This window comes from Parasteatoda tepidariorum, chromosome 5, assembly GCF_982258835.1.
Source record: "Parasteatoda tepidariorum strain Cologne lab strain chromosome 5, Ptep-v5.0, whole genome shotgun sequence".
NCBI lineage: Eukaryota > Metazoa > Arthropoda > Arachnida > Araneae > Theridiidae > Parasteatoda > Parasteatoda tepidariorum.
The window spans coordinates 96,215,585-96,238,462 of NC_141759.1; the positions used below are offsets into that span (position 1 = coordinate 96,215,585).

Sequence of the window (22,878 nt, forward strand, 5' to 3'; positions counted from 1 at the left end):
GGTTGGTGTAAGGACAATACCATTCAGTCACGAAGACCTACAATAATGATCCCGGACGCGCTGTTTTATTTGACGCTTTTCAAAGGCATAGAAACCGTTTTACGGAGTTTTCTCACTGCATGCAATCACACATAAATGAGATTCACGCATGCGTGAATAGTTTGCAGTGAAAATGCTTCATTGGTTTTCTCGAACAAATGGAAAAAATTTGGTAAGTTAGGTCAAACGTGAGCAAATGTTATTGGCAGTTCAGCGCAAAAGAAATTGTAATTGTAAAATATTTGTTTTCAATAAGGTTTACAAAGCTATAATTTTTCTCAAACTATTTCGTTTTGTATAATATATTTTAATGTGAGGTCTTTAAATACCATTTTTTGCCCCCAATTTTTGAAAATTGATGAGATGCACGCATAACATGTGAAATTAAACAATGAAGATACGTTGCACTTAGTAAATTAAATATTTTAATCGTATCATTTTTGTCAGAAATGGCTTTTCGTTTCAATTTCAACAGTCCAGAAAAACTAAGTGACTTTCGTTTCAATTTCAACAGTCCAGAAAAACTAAGTGACTCACCTTCTGAACTGAAACCTTTACCAGAATTAAATGAAAATAAAAAGTTATCACATGGTGACTGTAAATACATTTCTGCTGATGATTTGACTTGCAAGGTATATTTTAAGTTATAAAATATGCGTTATACTTGCTTTCTTAATATTTTGAACCAATTACTATAAAATTTTGGTCCAATTCATACATTCTTTTTTTTTTCTGTTTTTCTTTATAGTTGTGCTGATTTTTCTTCTCAATCTTTTTATTCATTTTGACATCACATCTTTAAATACCTAAGAATGTTTTCATATCGGTACCTTTTTCTGCCAACTACACTTGACAGGATGTCAAAAGATTGTTGTACTTGCACAAAAAATGAAAAAGTTATAAAGTGGCATTTCCCTTGGACAGTTACGAGTTATATATACTTCGAAGTTTTTTTTTCCTCTCTTCTGTGATTTGATTTTTTTTTTTTTTTGTCTTTTGCCTGTCTATGTGTCATTGCTGCCAAATTTTGATGATAACTTTGATACAATATAGGAAAATCTCCCCAAGTTGCTCATAAATTTGTCTGAAACTCAAACAAATAATCCTCTATTTAAGAAAAGCAACAGTGTTTTTCTTGTTAATTATGCTAAATAAGTAATTTTGCGATGACAAGTGTTAAGCAGAGTCTTGGTATAAATTTATTGCGAGTCTAAAATATTTTTTTTTGGCAAGATAACTTGCACAATTACAACTCTTTATTATTATTTTATTTATTTTTTTTGCCATTACTGAATTATTTTTCTTTTATTGTCTCACTTATTTGTCTCTTGAGAAAATTAGTTTTCCCAGTTTGTAACAAAGGAAAAAATTTATTTAAAAATAAAAAAGAGAAGGAAAGAATTTGTGAAAGTTTTTTTTGTTTTTTTAATTTGATAACTGGAGAGAGAGGAAAAATTTTTTTTAATTTTACATTATCAAAGTGACATGGTATGATAGTTTTTAACTTTTGAAGAAAAAAGATATTCATGTGTATGTGCTAAGTACTTATTTAACAGATATGTTGTTAATTATTTATTTATTTTTTCATATACAGTTACTAGAGATCTAACAAAGGATTGGGTGCTGTGTAGACTAAAGCAAAAAACATAAATAAAGCACAAATGAAAGTACATAAATGAACACACCACATGTATCATTTGGTGTTTGGACACTGAGGAAGGTTCTTTATTTATAGAACTAAAACTTAAGTATGTCCATTTATCTACTTTCATTTGTGCTTTATTCACAGTGTTTTTTGCTTTAGTTTAATTACTAGTCATTTTGTTCCCTGTAGTTAGGGTGACCTGGGGTAATTCCCGATCAAAAAATGCAAACATCTATTTTATAAGAAAATTTTTCAAGATAGAATTATAATATTTACTGGACGTTTGAGGCTATATGAGATGAGTCCTAGGCTACCTTGTTTTGTTTGAAAATCTAATTATAATTTAAAATATTTTAAATTTTCAGTGATCAGGAATTACCCCTTCTCTTGATCCTTTCTGGGGTAATTCTTGATCACTTCTGGGGTAATTACTGATCACCAGTTTTAATCATAAAGAAGCTATTTAAAAATAATTATACAGTGGTAATTAACAAATAAGACATCAAGATCAAACAAATGAACCAAAAACATATGTTTAAGCAGCTAATAAAACAATTTATTTAAAAAGCAAAAATAAAGGTTAACACTTTAAATTTTCCGAAATCTTTGTATCGTGCCATACATTTTAGGCAAGCAGCCAACTCATTCTCATGTTCTGCTGGAATATAAGAAAGAGTTTCCACATGGGTTACTTTTGCTGGATTTTTTAACTTCATTAACGGAGAGTGTAAAGTTAAGAAAGGTACGTCAACAGCTCTGGCAGCAGCTCTCACACTGAAATTTTCATTTTCACTCATTAAAAGAAATTTATTAATTAAGAAATTTTAATTACTAGAACTAATTTTGCTTTCTAGAACCTTAGTATCCTTTTTAGGCTTACAATTTCTCACCATATTTATATTAGGCTAATTTATAAACTTAATTATTCTAACAATGTACACACATAAAATTAAGATAGAAGCAAGGTATGACAAATCGGAACACATTTGTCTAGCATAGGGTTAAAAACAAATTTTGTGATTAAATTGAGTTAAAATATATTTTATAGTCATTCCACTTGAAAAATATGAACTGTTACTTAAAAAAAGACAATTAGCAATTTATTAGCTTATTTTAATACTATTTATGAAAAGAAATGACAATGATCAGGAATTACCCCAGTGATCAATAATTACCCCATCTGTAGGGGGCAACATTTGATATAGTTTCCTATAATCAATTATATTGTTTACAGTAGATGTGAAACAATTAAACAAGAGCTTACACTATTTTCATATCAAAGAAAAAGAAAGTAACTCAAAATATTTATTATTAAGAGAAGGAGGGAGATCTTAGCAGAAATGTGCACTTTTTCAAACCCATCTTTGAAATGGAAAATACAGAAAGCAGTTTAAAAGATACTTATTTTGTTAGATTAAACAAAAAACTATTATTAAGTAAATGTAGTTATACCTTAGTAAAGTGTACAAGCATTCTTGTTCATGTCTCAAATTTAAAAAAAAAAGTAATTTTTTTAAAACAAAACTTAGGTGATCATTATTTACCCCAGAAACAGAGTGATCGTGAATTACCCCAGGTCACCTTAACTGTTCTATTTAAAAAATAATAATTCTTGGAGGCTTTACTTTTGAAAAAAACAACTCTTATGATGCCAAATGACACTGAGTATACTAAGTGAATACTTTTTTTTTTGATTAATTAAACTTCTAAAAATGTGTTTTTCTTAATCTTATACATTCAAATAATGTAAAGTCATCTGGAAGAGAAGGACACTTATATTTTCATTGAGGCTTGGATTTGGTTTCATTTAGGATTTGTTTATAAAATTTTCATATATTCCTTTGCAGGTAGATCAAAAAATAACTAAGAAAATACAATCTGGCAATTTAGAAATAAAGTTTGTAACAGAAGAGTTGATTTCGACTGTTCCATCATACTTAAATAATTCTGAATCTGATTTGCTTCCTGATCAATATGAAGGTATATTTTTTGAATATTTGTTCTAATTATTATTATCAGTAAGTTTCTATCAATAAATTTTTTTTAATTATAAATTAGACATTTTTTATTATTAATTGGATATTAAATTGATTACTACAACTACTTAATTAAACATTTATTAATTTATATTTGATAGTACAGTAGGGAACCGATTATCCGGAACGGTCGGGACCATCGCTATTCCGGATAACTGATTTTTCTGGTTTTCTGAATCGCTACAAAAAGCCGTTTTTTTTATTGTTACACCGAACTTAAAAAAAAAAAAAAAAAAATTGGAAATAATCTTAAAAATAAGAAAAAACAATGAAGTAATAGACTAATGATTATTTCCAAAATGATGGTAAGGTAAACCTCTTTAAAAAAAGAAAGAAAAATCGTAAAATCTTACAAGGAAAAGAAAAAAATTTTTTTAAATATGGCGAGAAAATGTATCGAATTTTGTTCCGGTTTTTTGGTTTTCCGGTTTTCTGGATAACGGGTTCTGTACTGTACTATATTAAAATAATTATATAAATATATATGTATGCAATATACCGAATTAATTGCTAATTGTTAAATAAAATTTATTCCCTGCTGTACTATAAAATAAGGAAAAAATTGGACTTTTGGCAGTTTTTACCATTTAAAAGACATTTTTAACCTCTGTCATGTTAAAAACTCAACTCTCACAGTTAAAAATAATTTTCAATTTTCTTAATTCAATGTCTAGTTTCTCTAAGAAGATTATAATCTGAAACTTAAATTTTCCTATGACATTTTTTTAAAATTTATGTTGACTGTTTATTTCAGGGGGTTTCAAAGTCTGGGAGTGTTCTGTTGATCTTTTGCACTTCCTTTCATCTGAAAATTGCATCCACCCTGATTATTCTGTTTTAGAAGTATGTACTGTCTATTTTCTTGTATTTAAAAACTAAGATTTAATTTCTGCTAAACATTATCTTTTCTAGAATGAAATATTTTTAGTTGAGGATCTAAAAGTTACGAATTTTAAATTTTATTATTACAAAGGATCTGTGATTACAGTATAAATTTCCAATTTTCTTTACTCATTTTTCCTTACTCCTCTCAAAAAAATTTAATTATTAAAGTTCGAATTTGTTCTTTATTTTGTTTTTATTAAAATTACTATTAAAATCAATATTATAAAAATTTTTGTTATTAATAATTTGACATCATAATTAAACAAATAGCTTTATAAGCAACATTAAGCTAAATTAACCATTCTAAATTTTTTAATACTTTTAGGAAATAGCAAATTTATCAATTTTAATAATTCGACAAATGTAAAATTTCTTAATTATTTATAATAATCATAAATTTTAGTATTGACATTATTGGCTTCAATTCATCAATTCAATTCTTCATTACTGACAGTTGATATTTTTTTTATCATTTTTTTAAGCATAATCTCATTTTGCTTTTTATTTTATCATTTTTTTAAAATTTGTATTGATTATAAAACTCATTAATTTTATTTTATTTATTTAAGTTAGGTTGTGGTGTGGGTTTGCCTGGTCTGTTTTCATACTTATGTGGTGCACATGTTACATTCCAAGATTTTGTAAGTACACTTCCATATGGCATTTGTAATTTTAAAATCAATAGTTTTAAAATTGTTCATTGATTTTTTTTTTTAAATGTCTGTGAAACATAAAACATTCTTCTTGTTTTTACTTCACTGTCTCTTCAGATTTATTCAAAAGTCTTTATTGTATTTTAATCTATGAAATATCTTTTTTTTTTATGGATTTTGATTAGATTGTATTTATTTGTTTTATATCTGACTGCCTTCGGAGTACATATTTAAAGAAAAACTTTTTTTTTATTAAAATGTTCATATTTATGGAATTTACTTATGTAAGAATTGCACGAATTAAGAACAATAAAACTAATAAACTAAATAAATAAGTTTTACTCAATAATACATTTTAATAAATTGAAGAAAAAAATTAAATATAATATTAACTTGCTACTGTAAAAGTATAAATTTATATCAGAAAGTAGATTCGCCTCATCAAAATATTGCAAACGTTATTTGCAGAAATAATTAGCTATATATTTTATCAGATTTAATTTCATTTTCTGAACTTATAAATTCTTTCAATTGCTTTAGATTCATTATTTATCCATTTCTATTTAATCTAATATAAAATGTCTTACTATTGATGTTGATAGTATACTTAACATTTTAAACTTATATAGCACTGAATTAGTTATTTGTTGGCTTATATGTTCCATTTTTATTTTGGCACACTTCAGTTAAGTTTATAAAATGCAAATTTAAGCTTGCATTATTTTTATTTAATTATTCATAACTGTATACATGGATAGGAAAAAAACCCGTAAATTTTACGAAATAATATAAATTTACTGATAATTGTTGCATAAAGTACTGAATATTTTACATATGGGGAATTTTATAGTCATCAAAATGGAAAAACTGCAATACTTTCTAGTTATTATTGACATTAAACATACTTTAACTATTACTATGTATTATGTTTACTCATAATTTTGGATATAAATAGGCGAATATAAACTGAACAGTGAACATTTTAGAACAAAAAAAGATTGAACTGATTTTTATAAATGAGGTTCGTTACATTATGTATTAGTAATACTTATTTAAATATTCAAGCAATAATCTGTACAAAAATTCTATTTCAATATGGATTTTTTTAAGGAAACTAGCTGAATTTTAGGGATTTTTTTAAAATGTACAAAAACCAGGAGAATTTTAATTAAACCAGTAGACCAGAAGAAACTGGCACAATCCAGTAGAGTTGGCACCTGTGAATTAATAAATTTTTTTTTTTTTGTTAGCTGTAAAAAAATTTTTTTTTTAGATGAAATAATAAATTTTAAGATGATTATGATATGTGAGCCATTATCATGGAGAGTTACATTATCGTGGAAAGTTATTCAAAAAAATTGATAATGATAGTGGAATCAATGTCTTTCAAAGCATTTTGCAAAATATTGTGAACACTACAAAGTTCATCTCTAAAATTAAAATTAACGAAAATAAATAAATAAGAAACAAATTTAAAATAAGTAATTTTTAGAATATTATAAAATATTCAAAATAATTCTATATTTATTTTTCTAAAATAAAAATAAAATGAAGATGAGTGCATTTCCAAGCAGTTATCGGGTGGAGACTAGCAGAAATTTTTTTTAATCACCATTTATTATATTTAGTGGCCGGTGGATATCATTAATTTTGTCCTATAATGTAATATATTAAATCATATTAGTACTAATTAGTAATTTAAATCATATTAGTACTAAATTACTGTAACATATAATTTGTGTTTTTCTCCTATATTTTCAGAATTCTGAAGTGTTGGAATTGATCACTGCTCCTAATGTATTTTTAAATTCCGAAACTGAAGATAGTAAAATGATTTCTAATCGATGCAAATTCTTGAGTGGCGACTGGGGTGATATTGAAGAGCGTTTCTTTCCAGATCGAAAAACTAATGAATTGTAAGTTAAACATAATACTCTTTCTGAATGAAATTGAATAAGTTATATAATTATGATACTATATTTTTAAAGTTAATAACAAAATATTTTGTTTCAGATATGATGTGATATTGACTTCTGAAACAATCTACAATAGAGAAAGTCAGAAAAAGTTATTAAAACTAATGAAAAGCGTTCTCAAACAAAATGGCATCATGTATCTTTTACTTAAATAACATTTTTATTATGTGTTATTACAATTTATTATAATTTAGATTGAATTGTTAAATACAGTATCTTTAAATACATGATTTTATTTTATTTTTAAAAACATTGATTTCAACCAATAAAGTAAAAAGAAAGATTAAGATAATGTAGCATTGTTAGAAACAAAATTTAGAATTGCAAGGTAAAAAAAAAAAAAAAAAAATAGAATCTTTCATAGTAATAATTTAAAACTATTAACAAGCTTCTAATTAACTTATAAAGCTAGCAAAATATTTGACTGTTTGTTTAAAAAGCAATACTAAAGTAAATGGTAAACATATGTAAAGGACTTGTTTTTAGTATTAAAATGCATGCATGCAAAAATAATTTTTTATGTGTTAGTAAATAAAGATAATAATCTCATATTTCAGAGATTTAAAGTTACTGATAAATTCTTTAGAATTTAGTAGGATTTCTTGTGTTACTGATCAAAATAATACTTTACGTTTAATTTATTATAATACTTGTAGCAAAAGCAGTTTGTCTTTTATTATAACGAGTTACTTTATTGAGCATTTAACCTGAGTATGTGAATTTAGATTTGAGTATGCATGATACTGCTGAAAGAAACCTAATTAAAGATTCAATAATTTCAAAATTCTTTAATGTTTGACTCTCCTTCAATTATATAATTCAAAATATCTGATTATATAAGTGTGTAATGATTTTCTTTAATTAAAATTGATTAACTCATTATTTATGACCTCTGTTATCTTCTACTTTTTTTATGTTAATGCACTGTTATGTACTGTATTAAAATGAAAGATGGGTCCAATTAGATATTAGCGAAAGAATTTTTTTAAATCTTTAACTCTATAACTGTTCACCCTAAACTAATATTCAGGCAGCCATGTCAGCAATCATCTAGTTTTTCTTCATTATTCAATCTACTTGGCAGGGGAATTCCAGGCCCCGTGGCCAATTTATTCCAAAATCTAAACGTAATACATTGAATTATAATCAGGACTGAACTACATTGAAACTTTGGATCATCATTTATGCTATTGTTTCTTTCACCATTTTTTCACTCGTGCATTTAAATTATAATGTGTGATCATGCTTCTTAATTATTCATCAGATATGTAGCTGCTAAAAGTCATTATTTTGGTGTAGGAGGAGGAATAGCAAATTTTGAAGACTTATTAAAAGAAGACAACACTTTTGACTTTTCTACAGTTCTTAATATTCAAGAAGGTAAATTTGATATGAATTTATTGTATACAATTTTATCATGTATTCACAAGACCCATTAGAATTTCTTTTTAAAAAAAGTTCTAAGTTTAAATGCAGAAAAGTGAGATTATAGTTTTATGTGATAATTGAACATGTAAAAGTTCTAAGTAAGATTTTAGTGAATTGTCTCATCACAGAATTTTTGTAATTTTGGAACATTTTAAATTTTTATTTAATTGATAAATCAGCCCTTTAATTCCAAAATTAAATATTATTTAGTGTAAAAAAAAATAAAAAATCAGGAAAATTTTTGGAACAGTATTGATGTATACAATACTACTTATTAAAAATCAAATAGTTAACTAAAATGTATAATTTAAAATTAACTCTAAATTTGGAGTAAATATAAAAAAAATTTACAGCAAAAGAGCAATAAAATATTCTATTTTTTATTTTATAATTACTTTGTTTAGAAAAAGTTTTATCTGTTTCTTGAACAATTTTATCACTAATTGAACAACTCAAAATAGTCTCAAATCAATATATTGAAAAATATTCATATTAATGCTGTATTAAGAAAAATAACTAGTGCTATCAATTAGTTAATATTCCCACATATCAATATGAAATAAACATTTGCAATAGAGTTCAAGATTTATTTAATCAAATAATTTTAAAGTAGAGTTTCAATAATCCAGTAATAAAAACACAATGAATATGCTGTTTCTTTGGTACAAAAGTAATTTTATTGGGTTATCCCTGAATTCATCATTTAAAATTTCTATGATATTACTGTATTGTTGATTGCAATTGATTGTATTTAAAATCGCATGAAAGAGATAAATCAATATTTGCGTAAATACAAAACTCTATCTTACAAGAATTGTGCTGAAAAATAATAAGCAAGCATTTATCTCCCTTGAAATCATAAACTTCAAACTTTGATTATGTAAAATTCCTTTTCATAGAATGACTCGATTCTGGGAGTTTGAAACAATGAATTCTGTGGGTAGGCTAATGTATATAATTAGAAAGTGGTCGCTAAATTGGAACTTAGTGATTTCTACTACAGGGTGCGTAGCCAAATTATTCAACAAAAAATAAGCACTTTTCAAGCACTCAAAAAATATTTTTAAGCACTTTAAAAAATATCATAATTAGGCAGGATTGGAAAGTTTTTGACAATTGACCATTTTATCTTGTTTTAACCGTCATGTCGAAACAATTTTGGCACTGTTTTTGACAATTGTCAAAAATCATGAAATTTTGAATCATGTAAAACGAATGTTTTCATACGCTACGGACTGACAATAAGCCAAAATAGACTGGGGTTGAATTGTTAAAACGTTGAATAGAACAATGTTATGTTAATTTTTTTTTGCATAATTCATGGCTAAAATCAACATGGTAAAGAAAAAATTTAATTTTGAAAAATGGGAAAAGTACTTTTATTAATTAAATGAAAGGTGTTGACAAAAATCTAAACAAAAAATTCAAATATTGCGACTTTTAAAATTTCCTTTTTAAAAAACTGCATTTGGTATTGTTCAAAAATGGGATTTTCTTAATGCGCCCCCAAAAAGCAGGGATATAAGAACAAAAAATTTAATAATTAAGAGAAATATTTTTTATCAGGAAAATTGGCACAGTTATGAATCCAGGAAGTGTAAAAATTCTCCACGAAAAAGCCACATGTATTCGTAAAAATAAATTTTTGAAAATTGGTTGAAGAGTTTTTCACCCATATATATTTAAGGTTCAGAGTTCATACTAATCCTTCTAAAATTATATTTCAGTTAAAATTGGTTATAAGAGAGTGGTTACTACATTTTAAAATTATATCCTTTTACGTTAAAGTAGAGCTGTAGTTACTACAAACTGCACTAATATTGTTAATAATTTTTGAAAATTACCCATGACAAATATGATAACTCTTTCTTTTTTTCTCTTTAGGTCTTGATCGACAAATTCTAAAACTAACTTTCAAAGACAAAAGGTGACAACTATGATGTGTAAAAATTATTATGAAAAGGATTATTGCCTCAACTGTTTTCTAAAATTGGATATTAAAAATATTATGAACATATGCAATGTTTTAGCCAACTGTTATTTTTGCTAACAACCTCTTTTTAATTTCAGACATTGATGGTGGGAATTTTCTGAAAAATTTTTATTCCAAAAATATAGAGTAAGCAAGATTTCTATTTCCACTCTGCTTCATAAGAAATTTCTACAGACATTTAGAGGTGAGTTGAGGGTCACTTTTTCACATTTCTTCAAGTCATTCAAATGATATCTATCATTATCATATTAAACATGCAAGATTTAGACCTCTTATTACATACAGGGTAAAATCTTTAACATTTTAGATAGATAAAATGATTGAAAACCAAATTTTAGTTGCGTAACAAAAACACTGTATCAAAGTTTTGAAAAATGGAAAAATTTAATATGATAGAAAGACAAGAATCATTGGGGGTAATATATTGAGTCTTACTTATTTACGATTTTTTTAATGCTTAATAACTGAACCAAACCTGAACTTCGGCTCATTTATTGCAGTCTGAAACTTAACAATTTTTATCTGTCATATTAAGGGGATATGTCTACAAAAAAAAATGCACTGAGATTTTATTTTTTTAATGTTCCTTCTACTTCTATATTGATTTTTTCCCTTTTTTACCAGACAATTTTTCACAACTTAAGTGATAGTAAGATGGTTAAAATTTAATTTTCCACTTCATGCATCTAAAATGTTTATTTTACCCTGTAAATTAACTGCCTAATCACAGCTTGAGTTTTGCCATCAGATAAAATATCATGTGGACTAAGTCTTGCTTGCTTAATATTATAATAGAAGATAACATTTGAAATTATATGAAAAAATGTAATTGTGAACACTAACTCCCTTCTCAATCTAAAACACAAGTTTACAAATCTTATTTTAAGTTAAAAGTATCCAGTAAAATCCTTACAATAAGAGGGTAAAATGAAGGGTAACCCCCCCCCCCCAAAAAAAAAGATATGTTTCATAACAACACCCAAGATATTGTCTACTAACACTGATATAAATAATATTTCCTCCTTACAGATTTACAAGTATCTGAAGGTACTATTAAAAAGGTAAGAAGTCAGAGTAAAATGAATTGTATACGATGTTCAAATACAAAAACCAAGATAGAAGTTTAAATACTTTTATTTACATAGATAAAAAATATTTACAAGTATATCTTCTATAATGACTAGTTAACAAAAACTAAATACAAAAAAGCTGATTTTTTATTCACAAATGCTAAAAAAATGCAGGTATAGAAAGTAATTCAACAAAATGCATTATAAAAAAATTTTACAGCTGCTAAATACAAAATGATATTAATAAATAATATATTTATATTTCGAAAATGAACTATATAAAACAGGTACATCTTTAACAAAACATCTTTACAATTTATATTAATAATAAATAAATGAATGAATTAAAAAAAAATATGAAATAGCCACATCCACTTATTGTATATTAAAAATTTAAATTGTCTGTTAAAAATATTTAGAGATATATACTTTTTACAAAAATATTAACTGGAAATAAAATTGATTTAAACAAACACATTTTTCTTGACGCAGCTTTATCGATTAGAAAATTGTATAATTGAAAAACAAAAAGGTAGACTTCACAATAAAATAGAATACATTTAAGTTTATAAAATTAGATTTCATGAAATGAATGATGAAAATAAATAAAAACAGGACGGAATATTCTTAGAAAAATAAACTTTCTTTTAGATATTATTGCTATATTGCACATTATTGCTAGAAGAATTTGATTTAATGTAACCACGTTTTATTTTTTAAAAAATAAATTTTATGTATTGAATTTGTCCTTTCTGAGATTAAAATAAAAATTAGCCAACAATTATATAAAATACCTTAAAAGTTTTATACTTTTCAAATAAGTAAATAAAAAAAAAGCCTTAAACTTCAATATATTTTTTTCTGTCTCTGTAAATTAGCTTAAAATAACTATATAACCACTTGCATAATTCTTTCATTTACTACACATAATTATATACAACCCTTTAACAGTTTTCAAAAATGTATCTTAATTTAAATAAAATTGAAAAAATAAAAAATTATTCTTGAGTAAAAAAAATGTTTTATAAACTATTAAATTTCATATCAGAGAAATTTTTTCCCTCCATATATATACAATTTTAAATAAATTTTATTAATATATATAAAATTAAGAAAGTAAAATCATTTTAATAATGGGGTGGCAATAAAGGCCATTCTCAAGAATCTTAATAAATTTTCATTATTCAGTCATCACTATTTTATCAAATATTGGAAACTTGTGATGAACCATATAAATTCATTGGCCTTTTAAAACAAAGACCTTAAATTCAAAATACTTTCAATAAATTTCATAAAAATATACTAGCCATTCTTTGTTGTTTCTTAGTTTAAACTGTTTCTAAGGAACATAGTCAATATTAAATTATTAAGCTAACCATAAATGCAATTTTTGATATTACACATCTTTTGACCAATCCACACAGAAGCTAACTTGGCGTTTCCACAAAGCAGATGATCTTCAATTCAAAACAGGAAGGAAAAAAAAATTTCTCAAAACATTTTTAGTACATAATTTAAATACCATAAAAGAACAAAAGAAATCTAACTTTAGTGAGTCAGCCTATTCTTGAAAGAATTTTGTGTTAGAATGAAATGGAATGGTATGAAAAGTTAGGAATCTCTAGTTTGCAGGAGCCATTCCTTGTACCTTTGGATTTGTACTGCTGCTGTTTGGGATTCTTCCTGTAAGCGTTGATTTTCTTCTCTCAATTGTAAAACCTCACTCTCCAGATTAGCTTTCTGATGTTGTTCCTTTAAAATAGAAAAATGTTTACTATTAATTAGGATTCATTTGCATAAAACATAAACGTATCTATATTTTTCTGGAAACAGGGTGCATAGCCAAATCTTTCAACAAAAAATAAGTACTTTTTAAGCACTCAAACATTTTTAAGCAATATATACATTAACAAAATGCAAAATAATTTTCAAACACTTTACACGATCATAATAAAATAACTAGTTTCTGACAAAGAACACTTTTCTTGATTATAGAAGCCATTATAAAATGATCAAGAGATTTTTCGTTTCGATATCAGAGGGTGGAAAATGAAGCCTGAAATTGAGAATATCTTGCAAAATGCACAGGAGAGAGAGCAAGAATCTCACCGAACCCAGCTCAGTAGATATACACGTCGACTTACAAATATTTCATTAAATAGATTGTGGCTGAATGAATTGTGAAAACGTCTCATAGAACAATGTGAAAAGCATGCTTTTGCATAATATGTGGCAAAAATAGACTTGGTAAGGGGGAAAAATCTCATTTTCGAAAAGGGAAAATTTAGTACTTTTTAAAAACATTCAAAGCACCATTAAGGGCTTTTCAAAATCAAAAATAAGTATCTTTAAGGGTTTTTAAATAACACCACGCACCATGGGTAAGAATTGGGAAAATTAAACTGCAGTTTTTTTTCCCCATAATTTTTACAAAAACTTTATTCCTATACCCTTTAACTTTTATGACTTTTTTTAAATCATGTAAATACAAATGTGAAGAGGAATTCTTAAAACATATGAATGCAAATTATGATATTTATATTTTCTCTAATGCGCATTCTTAAAACCTGTAAAAATGAGATCAGATACGTAGTGTTTAAATCGTATGAATAAGAATTGCACTATTCCAATTTTGAATCACTTTTTGTTTTTACCTCATGTAAAAATGAATCACGAAGTGTAATTTTTAAATCGCATGAATACATGGGATTTTTAAGCATTTAGTAGGTTAAAATGATTTGTTAAGAGTGAATCACCACATTGGGTGAATTGTTTAAAAATCGGTTAAAATCTTTTAGAGGCAGAGTTGACAAGAAGGGAATCTTGTTACAAATTCTGGACTTTTGGCTGAATTTGAACTATATATGGGGTAGGAATTCAATCAATCGTAAAACTAGAAAATGTGACTTCATTTTCTAGCAAGAAAGCAGAAAAAATTTCTAATGACTGCCAAATATGCAGAGATAATCTCATTTTCACTGAATTGATATTTACTTCTTAGAATTTAAATTCACTGTCATTTCAACTTATTTTTACACTGTCAACATAAGTAATTTTGAAATTTAATTTCAATCATACATACCTTTAATAAATCATGTTGCATCTTTAATAACCTTGCCTCCAATTCTTTTACATTAGGAATATTTGAGGCTAAGCTACTGAAAAAGCAAAATAAAATCAGTAAAAATGTGAACTATGATATAGATTAGAATGCTACATTATATCCAACAATTAAATAAATAAGAGCATAATGCCTAAATTCAAGCGTTTATGGTCCATTTATATTTAATAACAGAGATGCCAACTTGAAAATTATGATTTCAGTAATAATCACACATAACTTATAATGATTTTCAGTAATAATAAAGTTTTACCTCATAATTTTTATATTAAAGATATGTTTATTTTGATGGTACTATAAATTAAAAATTAATAAGAATTAATTCATTATATAATTATTTTAATAATTCATATTCCAAAACTGTTCTGTTTAAAAAAAGATAAAATTTGAGTTTAAGATTGACCTAAAAAGGTACATAATTACATACTTGTATAATAGAATACAAAATAAAAAACTGAAATTTCATAATTTTTTTATTTATCTGTTATATGTAAATCTAATTTAGTATTTTGCTCTGCAGCTCTTATCTCAGCATCAGAAAATTTCCTTTCAAAACACACTTTTTTGTTAATGCTTTTGCTTTTTCTATAAGAAAAGACAAAGTGAGACAAATTCCAATTCCATTAGTGATTGGTTAAACATGTCTGTCTTGCTTTTGACATCAGTGAGGAAAAATAAAGTTTGGATGAAATGAAAACGCGCGGCAAAAAAAAAGTGGGGGAAGAGGGAAACTCAAGAAGTTTTTCTTAATTTTAGTCGCTAATTGGCTTAAAAAGTCGCCAATTTTATGCAACTCATTGCAAATTAGTTGTTTTTACTCATATTTCTACTAAAATAGTCGCCCTAGTTGCTATTGCTTTAAAAGAGTCGCTTTAGTAGACTTTTTAGTCACCAATGGCAGCCCTGCCTTTGCTTTTTTTGCTTGATGTTCCATTGCATTGAGTGCTAGATTATTCACATATACTGGCTTTTTTGCTCATTAAATCTTCGTTAAAAAATAGCGTGACAAAAACGATCGTTTGTTTACGCTGACAGTAAGTACCGCTTACTTCTGTGCTGTTGACATGATGGATTGAAAGAGTGACGTCATTAAAGAGAGAGCTAGAAGCACCACGTTTATAAGGAGCATTCTCACTGCATCCAAAAACGCATTTCGGATCACCGTCCTCATCGACCAATACGATTCAATGAGAATGATTCTTAAAAGGAAATATTATAGAATAAAAATGAAACTTTTGGATGAGTTAAAAAAAAAATTTCCGTAATTTTGGGGGAGTAGCCCGCAATAGCGTAATGTTGTCATAAAATCCGTAATAATTACGGCAAATCCGTAATAGTTGGCATCTCTGTTTAATAACCAAAACCATAGCTGTCAACATGAAAAAGAAAAAAGTTCAGGAGGTTTGACACAATCTAAATTTAATACCAACTCTCATGGAATATATAAAATATTTTAAAGCAATCTGTATTAGGCATGAAAGTTGGAACAAAAAGTCTGAAAATACCTATGAACTAAAATCATGAAAAAAATAAATAAATCACGTGAAGCTATTTTGCACAAAGAGAAAACATTAAAACTTTTTCTTTTCCTTTTCACTTTATGTGTACATTTATATATAAGTCATAACTAAAGACAATAAAATAATTATTAAGTAAAATAAAATACAGCAATATTAAAAAATTTTCTAAGGTTAAGAAATTTAGCCAAGATGTCAGAAGAATCTCATTCTTGGATATTACACTTATTGCAATTTATTTCCATTTATAACTGAACATTAAATGGATTAATTTGAAAACATAATATTTTCTTACATTAAATACATTTTTAAATTCCTTTAAGATACATGATAGTTTTAACATATTCTTTAATTTATTTAAAAATTGCAAGTTCTGAAAAAAAAAAGGAAAATTTTAAAATATTCTTTAAAAAATAAGCCTTTAACTGATAAATGGAAATAAATTCACTATTTACTAATACTTATTAAAGTACTCAATCAATCAGTAAACTGAGTAAAATTTATTTTAACAGGGACTTCTTTCAAAAACTTCACATTTTAGTGAATTTTATAAAATATATAGAATGAGAATTTCAAACAAAGCTAGGTGAAATTAAATTATCTAGTAAAATTGGTATCTCTGTAAAAAGTAGTAATTTCTTTTAAACAAGTTTTTCTCCAGTTATAGTTTGCAACTTCAGCCATAAATATTTAAAATTAATTTTAATGCATTTTACGAAGAAAAGGAAAAACTGCAAATGCAACATATACAGTCAGAATGCAAAAAAAATTTAGAACTGTGCAAATGTTAAAAATAATATAAGACTTACTTGCAGTCTAACCCTAGTTGTTTCTCAGCTTCTTCTAACCAGGCAGCATTCAAAGGCAAATCTAGAAAATGATCAGCAAATTTAGCCAAATGCATAAACTAAATAACTAATTATTTTTAAAATAAAATGCAATTTTTTTTAAAAATTTACTAAGGCATTTTCCATTAGTGGATGCCTAATGAAGTTTTATAGTTGCTATTATTAATATTCTTTCAATCATAATTTGGAATAATAATATGAATTGAAAAGAATGAAAGTACAAGAATGTAATGAAATATTCAATCTTTCACCGACGTATTTGGTGTTAGTCGACATTCACCGGTGAAAGTCAACAACCACCGATTTAGGTCTTTCGCCATGACATATATAAATTATTAATGATAAAACTTAAGAAAATGAAAAGTGAGTTTACTTTTTAATTTGTTGTACTACAAGAATATTCTGAGTGTGATTACATTCTATAATAATTTAATTAAATATCCTGCAACCTTTATTTCCTTTTTCAGTAACCACATTTCTTTCACACAATAATTTATAAATAGCAATATAGCACAACAAAACATATACAAAAGGGCATTTTTCAATCACTTTTAATGACTTACTTTCATTTCCTTTTGAAGCAGATGAGAGAAGATTGCTCCAATCCATGTCACGATTGTCAGATAATGAAAGCAAGGAAGGGGATGAAGGGGGAGGTGGCAGTGGTTTGAACTTATTTTGAACTCTATCTGATATCACATGTGGTGAGAGCCTAAATCGAAAAGAAAAAAAAATTAGTCATTTTACGCAACAGGTCAAAATATTAAAAACTCAAAAAATAATATTTCAACAAGTCTTAAAATTATTCTTTCTCTGACAATTCTTTCAAATTTTATTAAAAGTATTCAATACACTAATAAAACAATTCAACTGTACGAAGAAATTCAAAAGCTGTTTCAGCATAAAGAAAAGGATATAATAAGCTGCGTAAAATCACAAAGACATAAAAAATATTCAATGTTGAAAATGGATGACAACTGACACACTAAAGAAAAATATTTATTGGCCTTGGTCAATGAAAACTGGGAAGATTAAAGAAGAGATGGACACATTTTGAAATTGACCTCAAGAGCTTGAAAATAATAAATTGGAAAATGAAGGCATGAGACAGACTGCTTTGTAGTCTAATTGTTAGGGAGGTCACGGTCCAACATGGAGTATAGTACCAGGAAGTAATATTTAGAAAATGCTTACACATCACTCAATAAGTCTCTGGTTAAGCTAAGAAAAAAAACTTTTTTTTATTAATTTGTTAACTTAATTTGTCAACGTACTCCCTTTCAAGAAAGATACATTCGTTCCAACGTTCCTCTAGCTTTTTGATGCCTTTCTTGTAGAACAATGTCTTTGCTCTCAAAGCAGTTTAAAAAAAAACTTCATTTGAGCCAAATATCTTTCCCTTTCCTTCATCTTTTTGAGATCTGCAAAGACACTAGGGGACAGATCTCGAGAGTATGGTGGGTGGAAGAGTAACGCAAAGCATAATTCATCCAATTTAACTATTGTTTTCACAGACTTGTGACATTGCCTTGGTGAAACACTTTTCTTGCATGTGAGGCCGTTTTTCTTGATTTCCCCGATCAATTGATCCAATAATTCCATGCAATATTCGCTATTGATAGTATAATAGTCAATGAACGAAATACCATGTGCTTCTCAACATACGGAGGCCAAAAATGGCAACCTTGGTTGTTGACTTTTGAGTCTTTGGACCAATTTCACTAGCTGTTGTCCACTCAGCTGTTTTTTTTTTATTATGGAATGTAGAGGTGGAGTCATGTTTCATTCATTGTCAAATCGGTAAAAGAAATATTTGTATCACGCTTTAAAAGTTCTAAACAGAGTTCTGACATGTTCTTTTTGGTTCGGTCTAAGAAAGCAGGGCACCTATTTCGAAAGCAACTTACGCACGCTCAAATTTTTTAAGAAAAATTGCAAACACACTACCTTTTGATATCCTTAAGGTGTCAGCTATCTTATGCAATTTCACTTTATGGTCTTTCAAATCTATGAACTTTTTAAATATTTTCTGGTACAACGATTGATTTTGGACCACCAGATCATTTAGTATCATCAGTGTCTTTACGACCAGGATTGAATTCAGCATACCAGTCAATAATAGTTCAGGGTTCCCACTCAATTTCAGAAAAAAAAAATCCCTGACTTTTCCAGGTATTCCAGATAAATTTCAATGAAAATCCATACCATGTTTTATCTATACTACGAAATTTTTCATCAGAAAATTTGGATTCTTTCATTTGCTATGCCAAGTATTAGATTTTTTGTGTGAAATAAATATCCAAATATGAGGAAGGAAGCATTTCAGTATGTCTAAAATGTAAAATTTTTTCAACAAATAACTGTAATAAATGTTAGAATTATTTAACTCGAATCTCAATAACTGAGTATTTTAAGACTGTTTTTTTTCCAGGTATAATGAAGGAATTTTCCAGGTTTTTGTAAGAAAATTGCAAATTTCCCTGACTATTCCCTGATTTTTGGAGTTGAAATAAAATTCCCTGACAATTCCAGGTTTTCCCTGACTCGTGGGAACCCTGATAGTTTATTTCCCTGGAGCAGAGTCTCAATAACACATATCAAGCCACCGTTTTGCTTCAACAATATTTCCCCCCATCAAAAAAAAATTCTTAATCAAAACACAAAATCAAAATCTTTTTCAAGATCTGCACACACAGTATCATAAGAACATATCACATTTTTATACCTTTCAATCCTCATGTCTGCTGCAGGAGAGGAAGGCTCTGAAGCGATGACATGAGCTGGCTGGGCCTTTGTCAAAATTACATCTAGGGCTGGATCTGGTGTGTTCCCAGTACTTCGTTCTAATGATGATGATGGGGTGGAAAGATGAGTTCTGGAACCAGTGTCCGAATCTAAATGAGATGATGGAGGATCCTAAAAATATTAAAACCAAAATATAAATCTTTTTTTTTTTTACAAGACAGAATGAACAAAATCTGATGGGGAAAAAAAAACATTTTTGCAGTTCATTTTTCTGGTGATTCCACAGATTTTGAGAACACGTTTATCTCATGTACTCTATGCGTATTAGCGGAGCCAAAATTCAAAACCCGGCCCCTCTGGACCAGGGTCCAATTTTCTAACCACTGGGTCCTTTTTTGTAATAAGCTTAGACAGGGTTGCCACAGAAAAAAAATTGAACAAAATAGTTGCTTTTAGTAGCCTAAAACATGAAAATAGTAGCAAAAAACTAGGAAAATAGTTGCCTAGCTAAGAACAAAAATTCATCAAAAATATGACTAAAATTTTGTTTATGATTTAATTGTCATATACCATGGATCCATTCCGTCAAGTTGGTTGCAAATATGATAATTTTTATATCAGCGTAAATGTTTATATATATAAAAAGTGATTACTCAAATTCGAAATTCACGCATCGTAATATATAAAATTTTTATATATATATATATATTTTTTTTTTTTTTTTTAAAAAAAATCAAGCGGAATTTCGCAGCAATAATCATTAAAAAGGCGATCGAGAAATGAAATAGACTTACAATGGAGTCTGTGCGGATTGAACGAATTAAAAAGTGAAGACTCAAATTTGCAATTCTAAATTTTCAAAATTTTTTATTTTTTAAGAAAAAAAAAGTTCAGTGTGTTCAGAAACTATCTTGTGGGGTTCAGATTTTCCACTCAATTTATGCTTTAAAAAAAAAATCATCGCTAGGAGTTTAGAAAAGTCTCCTTTTCCTGAAAATAGTTGCTTTTTTTAGCCTTGTCAGGCAAAATAAGCTGCCATAGTCGCCTTATGCCAAAAATAGTTGCATTTTAGTTGCCTATGGTTAGTTGCCCTGCTTATATTTTAAGACTAGTATTATGTTCTAAGAAAGTCAACATAAGTCTTTAACATAGAAACATGAACATTCTAGTATAAAAAAATCTTACCTCACTATTGCTATCACTATCAAGGTACTCAGGATTAATTAATTTAAACAAGTCTTCTTGTAAAGTACTTGTACTTCCACTACAACTACTGCCACTGCTAGCTATAGCAATAAAATTTACAGTTGGCTTGGACGGTCGAGAGTGGCAGCTGGTAACTCCAGGCCTTAGTCTGCTTAGTTTTGATTGTGTTGACTCAGGAATTTTTCTGTAATAATAAAAAAATTAAGTTATATGAAAAGTTCGATTTTTCTCATAGTTAATTATGTTACTTAAACAGGAAAGTTATGAAAGCTAAGTCATAAAAAATAGACTTCAATTGTATATTCACACTCTCAAGTTAATTTCTATATAAATAAATACTACTTAAATCTCTACATAAAATAGCTTAAACAGTAAAATAGCGATCTTCTGAAACGAAAAATACTGATCTTGTATATTTTTAAAGCTTAAGTATTATAAAAATTTTATTCATTACACTGTTAAAATGCAGTTATGGGTTGCTAATGCATTTTGTTATTTTAAATCTTTACTTCTCAAATTTTGCCCTAAGAAGCAACTACCAGTTTTACAAATAAGCTGCTATTAAGTATTAATTAAAATTAATTTCTTCTTAAAACTTCAATTAAACTAATCACTATTCATACATAAATAAAATAACAAAAAGTATCATTTGAAAATCCATAGTATTTGGGTTTAACATCCTTTTTCTTATAGACTAAGGACAAAGCATAGTAGAAATTGAGGCAAAGCATGTAAAAATTTATAAACGTGTTCAACTGTATATAAATTTTAAAATGAAGATGATATACCTGGACAGAAGTGATTGGGGTGATTTAGAATCTGGTACGTGCCTGTGAGGACTATTGCTGACCCGAGATTCACAAAGTTCATCTAAAAGAAAATTTATTGAATTTTACGACAGTGCAAAATAAATGCTTTTCAATAATAAATATAAAGACCTGAACAACCACAGCTGTTTATAAAAAAAATTGTAAACATGATAAATAGGCTATGAACTAACTAAACCATTTTTAATATCTAATTAACTAATTCAATTTAAACAATTCATTATTGTGTCAAAATAATTTTTTTGAGGTGAGAGTTTCATGTTTAATAAATACTACAAAATAAATTTAAAGAAAGGTTTTTTAAAATTTTTTAACAATATTGATTTATTAGTAATAGATTAACAGGGTCAGGATACAGAAAACTATTTCTTAAAATAATAGAATGCTGGTAACCTAAAATTAATAAAATAAGATTTAATTATTATAAATATAATTTAAAACATAAAAGACAAAACTGACAATCGAAAACCCAGTTTAATTGGCCAGCAAAAATTAATGAGCAAATAACTTTTCAAAAAATTTGTTAGTAAATGACTCCAACACCTGACAATTTATTTAATTTAAAACTTTGTTGTTGTTTTACTAATTAGTTTTTATCCTCTCAAAACCAAAGTTTAAAATAATGAAAGAAAATAAAAACTTTTTTTAGAAATATGCATACCTGCCAACATTGGAGAAATAAAATAACGGAGATTTTACTAACGACATTTTTCGTGCTGCGCATAAAGCTTTGATACATCATGCATAATCATGTAGGAAAGTCAAAAATATGCAAATAAATCTTAATCAAAAGAAGTTTCTTTTTAAAACCATTAAGTATTTATAATTAATTAAACTATAAACACTCAACGTACTGCAGTACTGGCAATAGCACCATCTGTTGAGGAAT

The 22,878-nt window shown here is 27.0% G+C and overlaps 2 protein-coding genes across 4 annotated transcripts in view; one reads left to right on the top strand and one right to left on the bottom strand.

Annotated features, from left to right (window-relative positions):
* The first annotated feature begins 237 nt into the window (after positions 1–237).
* LOC107449067 (histidine protein methyltransferase 1 homolog) lies at positions 238–10,679 on the top strand. Its single transcript, XM_087164567.1, has 8 exons — positions 238–671; positions 3,532–3,664; positions 4,475–4,563; positions 5,175–5,246; positions 7,020–7,174; positions 7,272–7,370; positions 8,499–8,614; positions 10,547–10,679. Exons 1-8 carry the CDS (start codon positions 489–491, stop codon positions 10,591–10,593), a joined length of 894 nt encoding a protein of 297 aa, XP_087020693.1. The 5' UTR covers positions 238–488; the 3' UTR covers positions 10,594–10,679.
* A 1,094-nt stretch (positions 10,680–11,773) lies between these two features.
* Positions 11,774–22,878, bottom strand: part of LOC107441916 (signal-induced proliferation-associated 1-like protein 2) — an 83,885-nt gene continuing 72,780 nt past the window's right edge. For 2 of the 3 annotated variants that reach the window (XM_087164565.1, XM_087164564.1), the window contains exons 19-25: positions 21,951–22,032; positions 21,142–21,346; positions 19,937–20,127; positions 17,775–17,923; positions 17,173–17,233; positions 14,808–14,883; positions 11,774–13,477 (exon numbers count right to left, since the gene is read on the bottom strand). In XM_087164565.1, coding sequence (XP_087020691.1) covers positions 13,337–13,477; positions 14,808–14,883; positions 17,173–17,233; positions 17,775–17,923; positions 19,937–20,127; positions 21,142–21,346; positions 21,951–22,032 — 905 coding nt within the window. In that variant the 3' untranslated portion in view covers positions 11,774–13,336. The remainder of the gene's footprint in view (positions 13,478–14,807; positions 14,884–17,172; positions 17,234–17,774; positions 17,924–19,936; positions 20,128–21,141; positions 21,347–21,950; positions 22,033–22,878) is intronic. The other variant, XM_087164566.1, reaches the window with a different exon arrangement.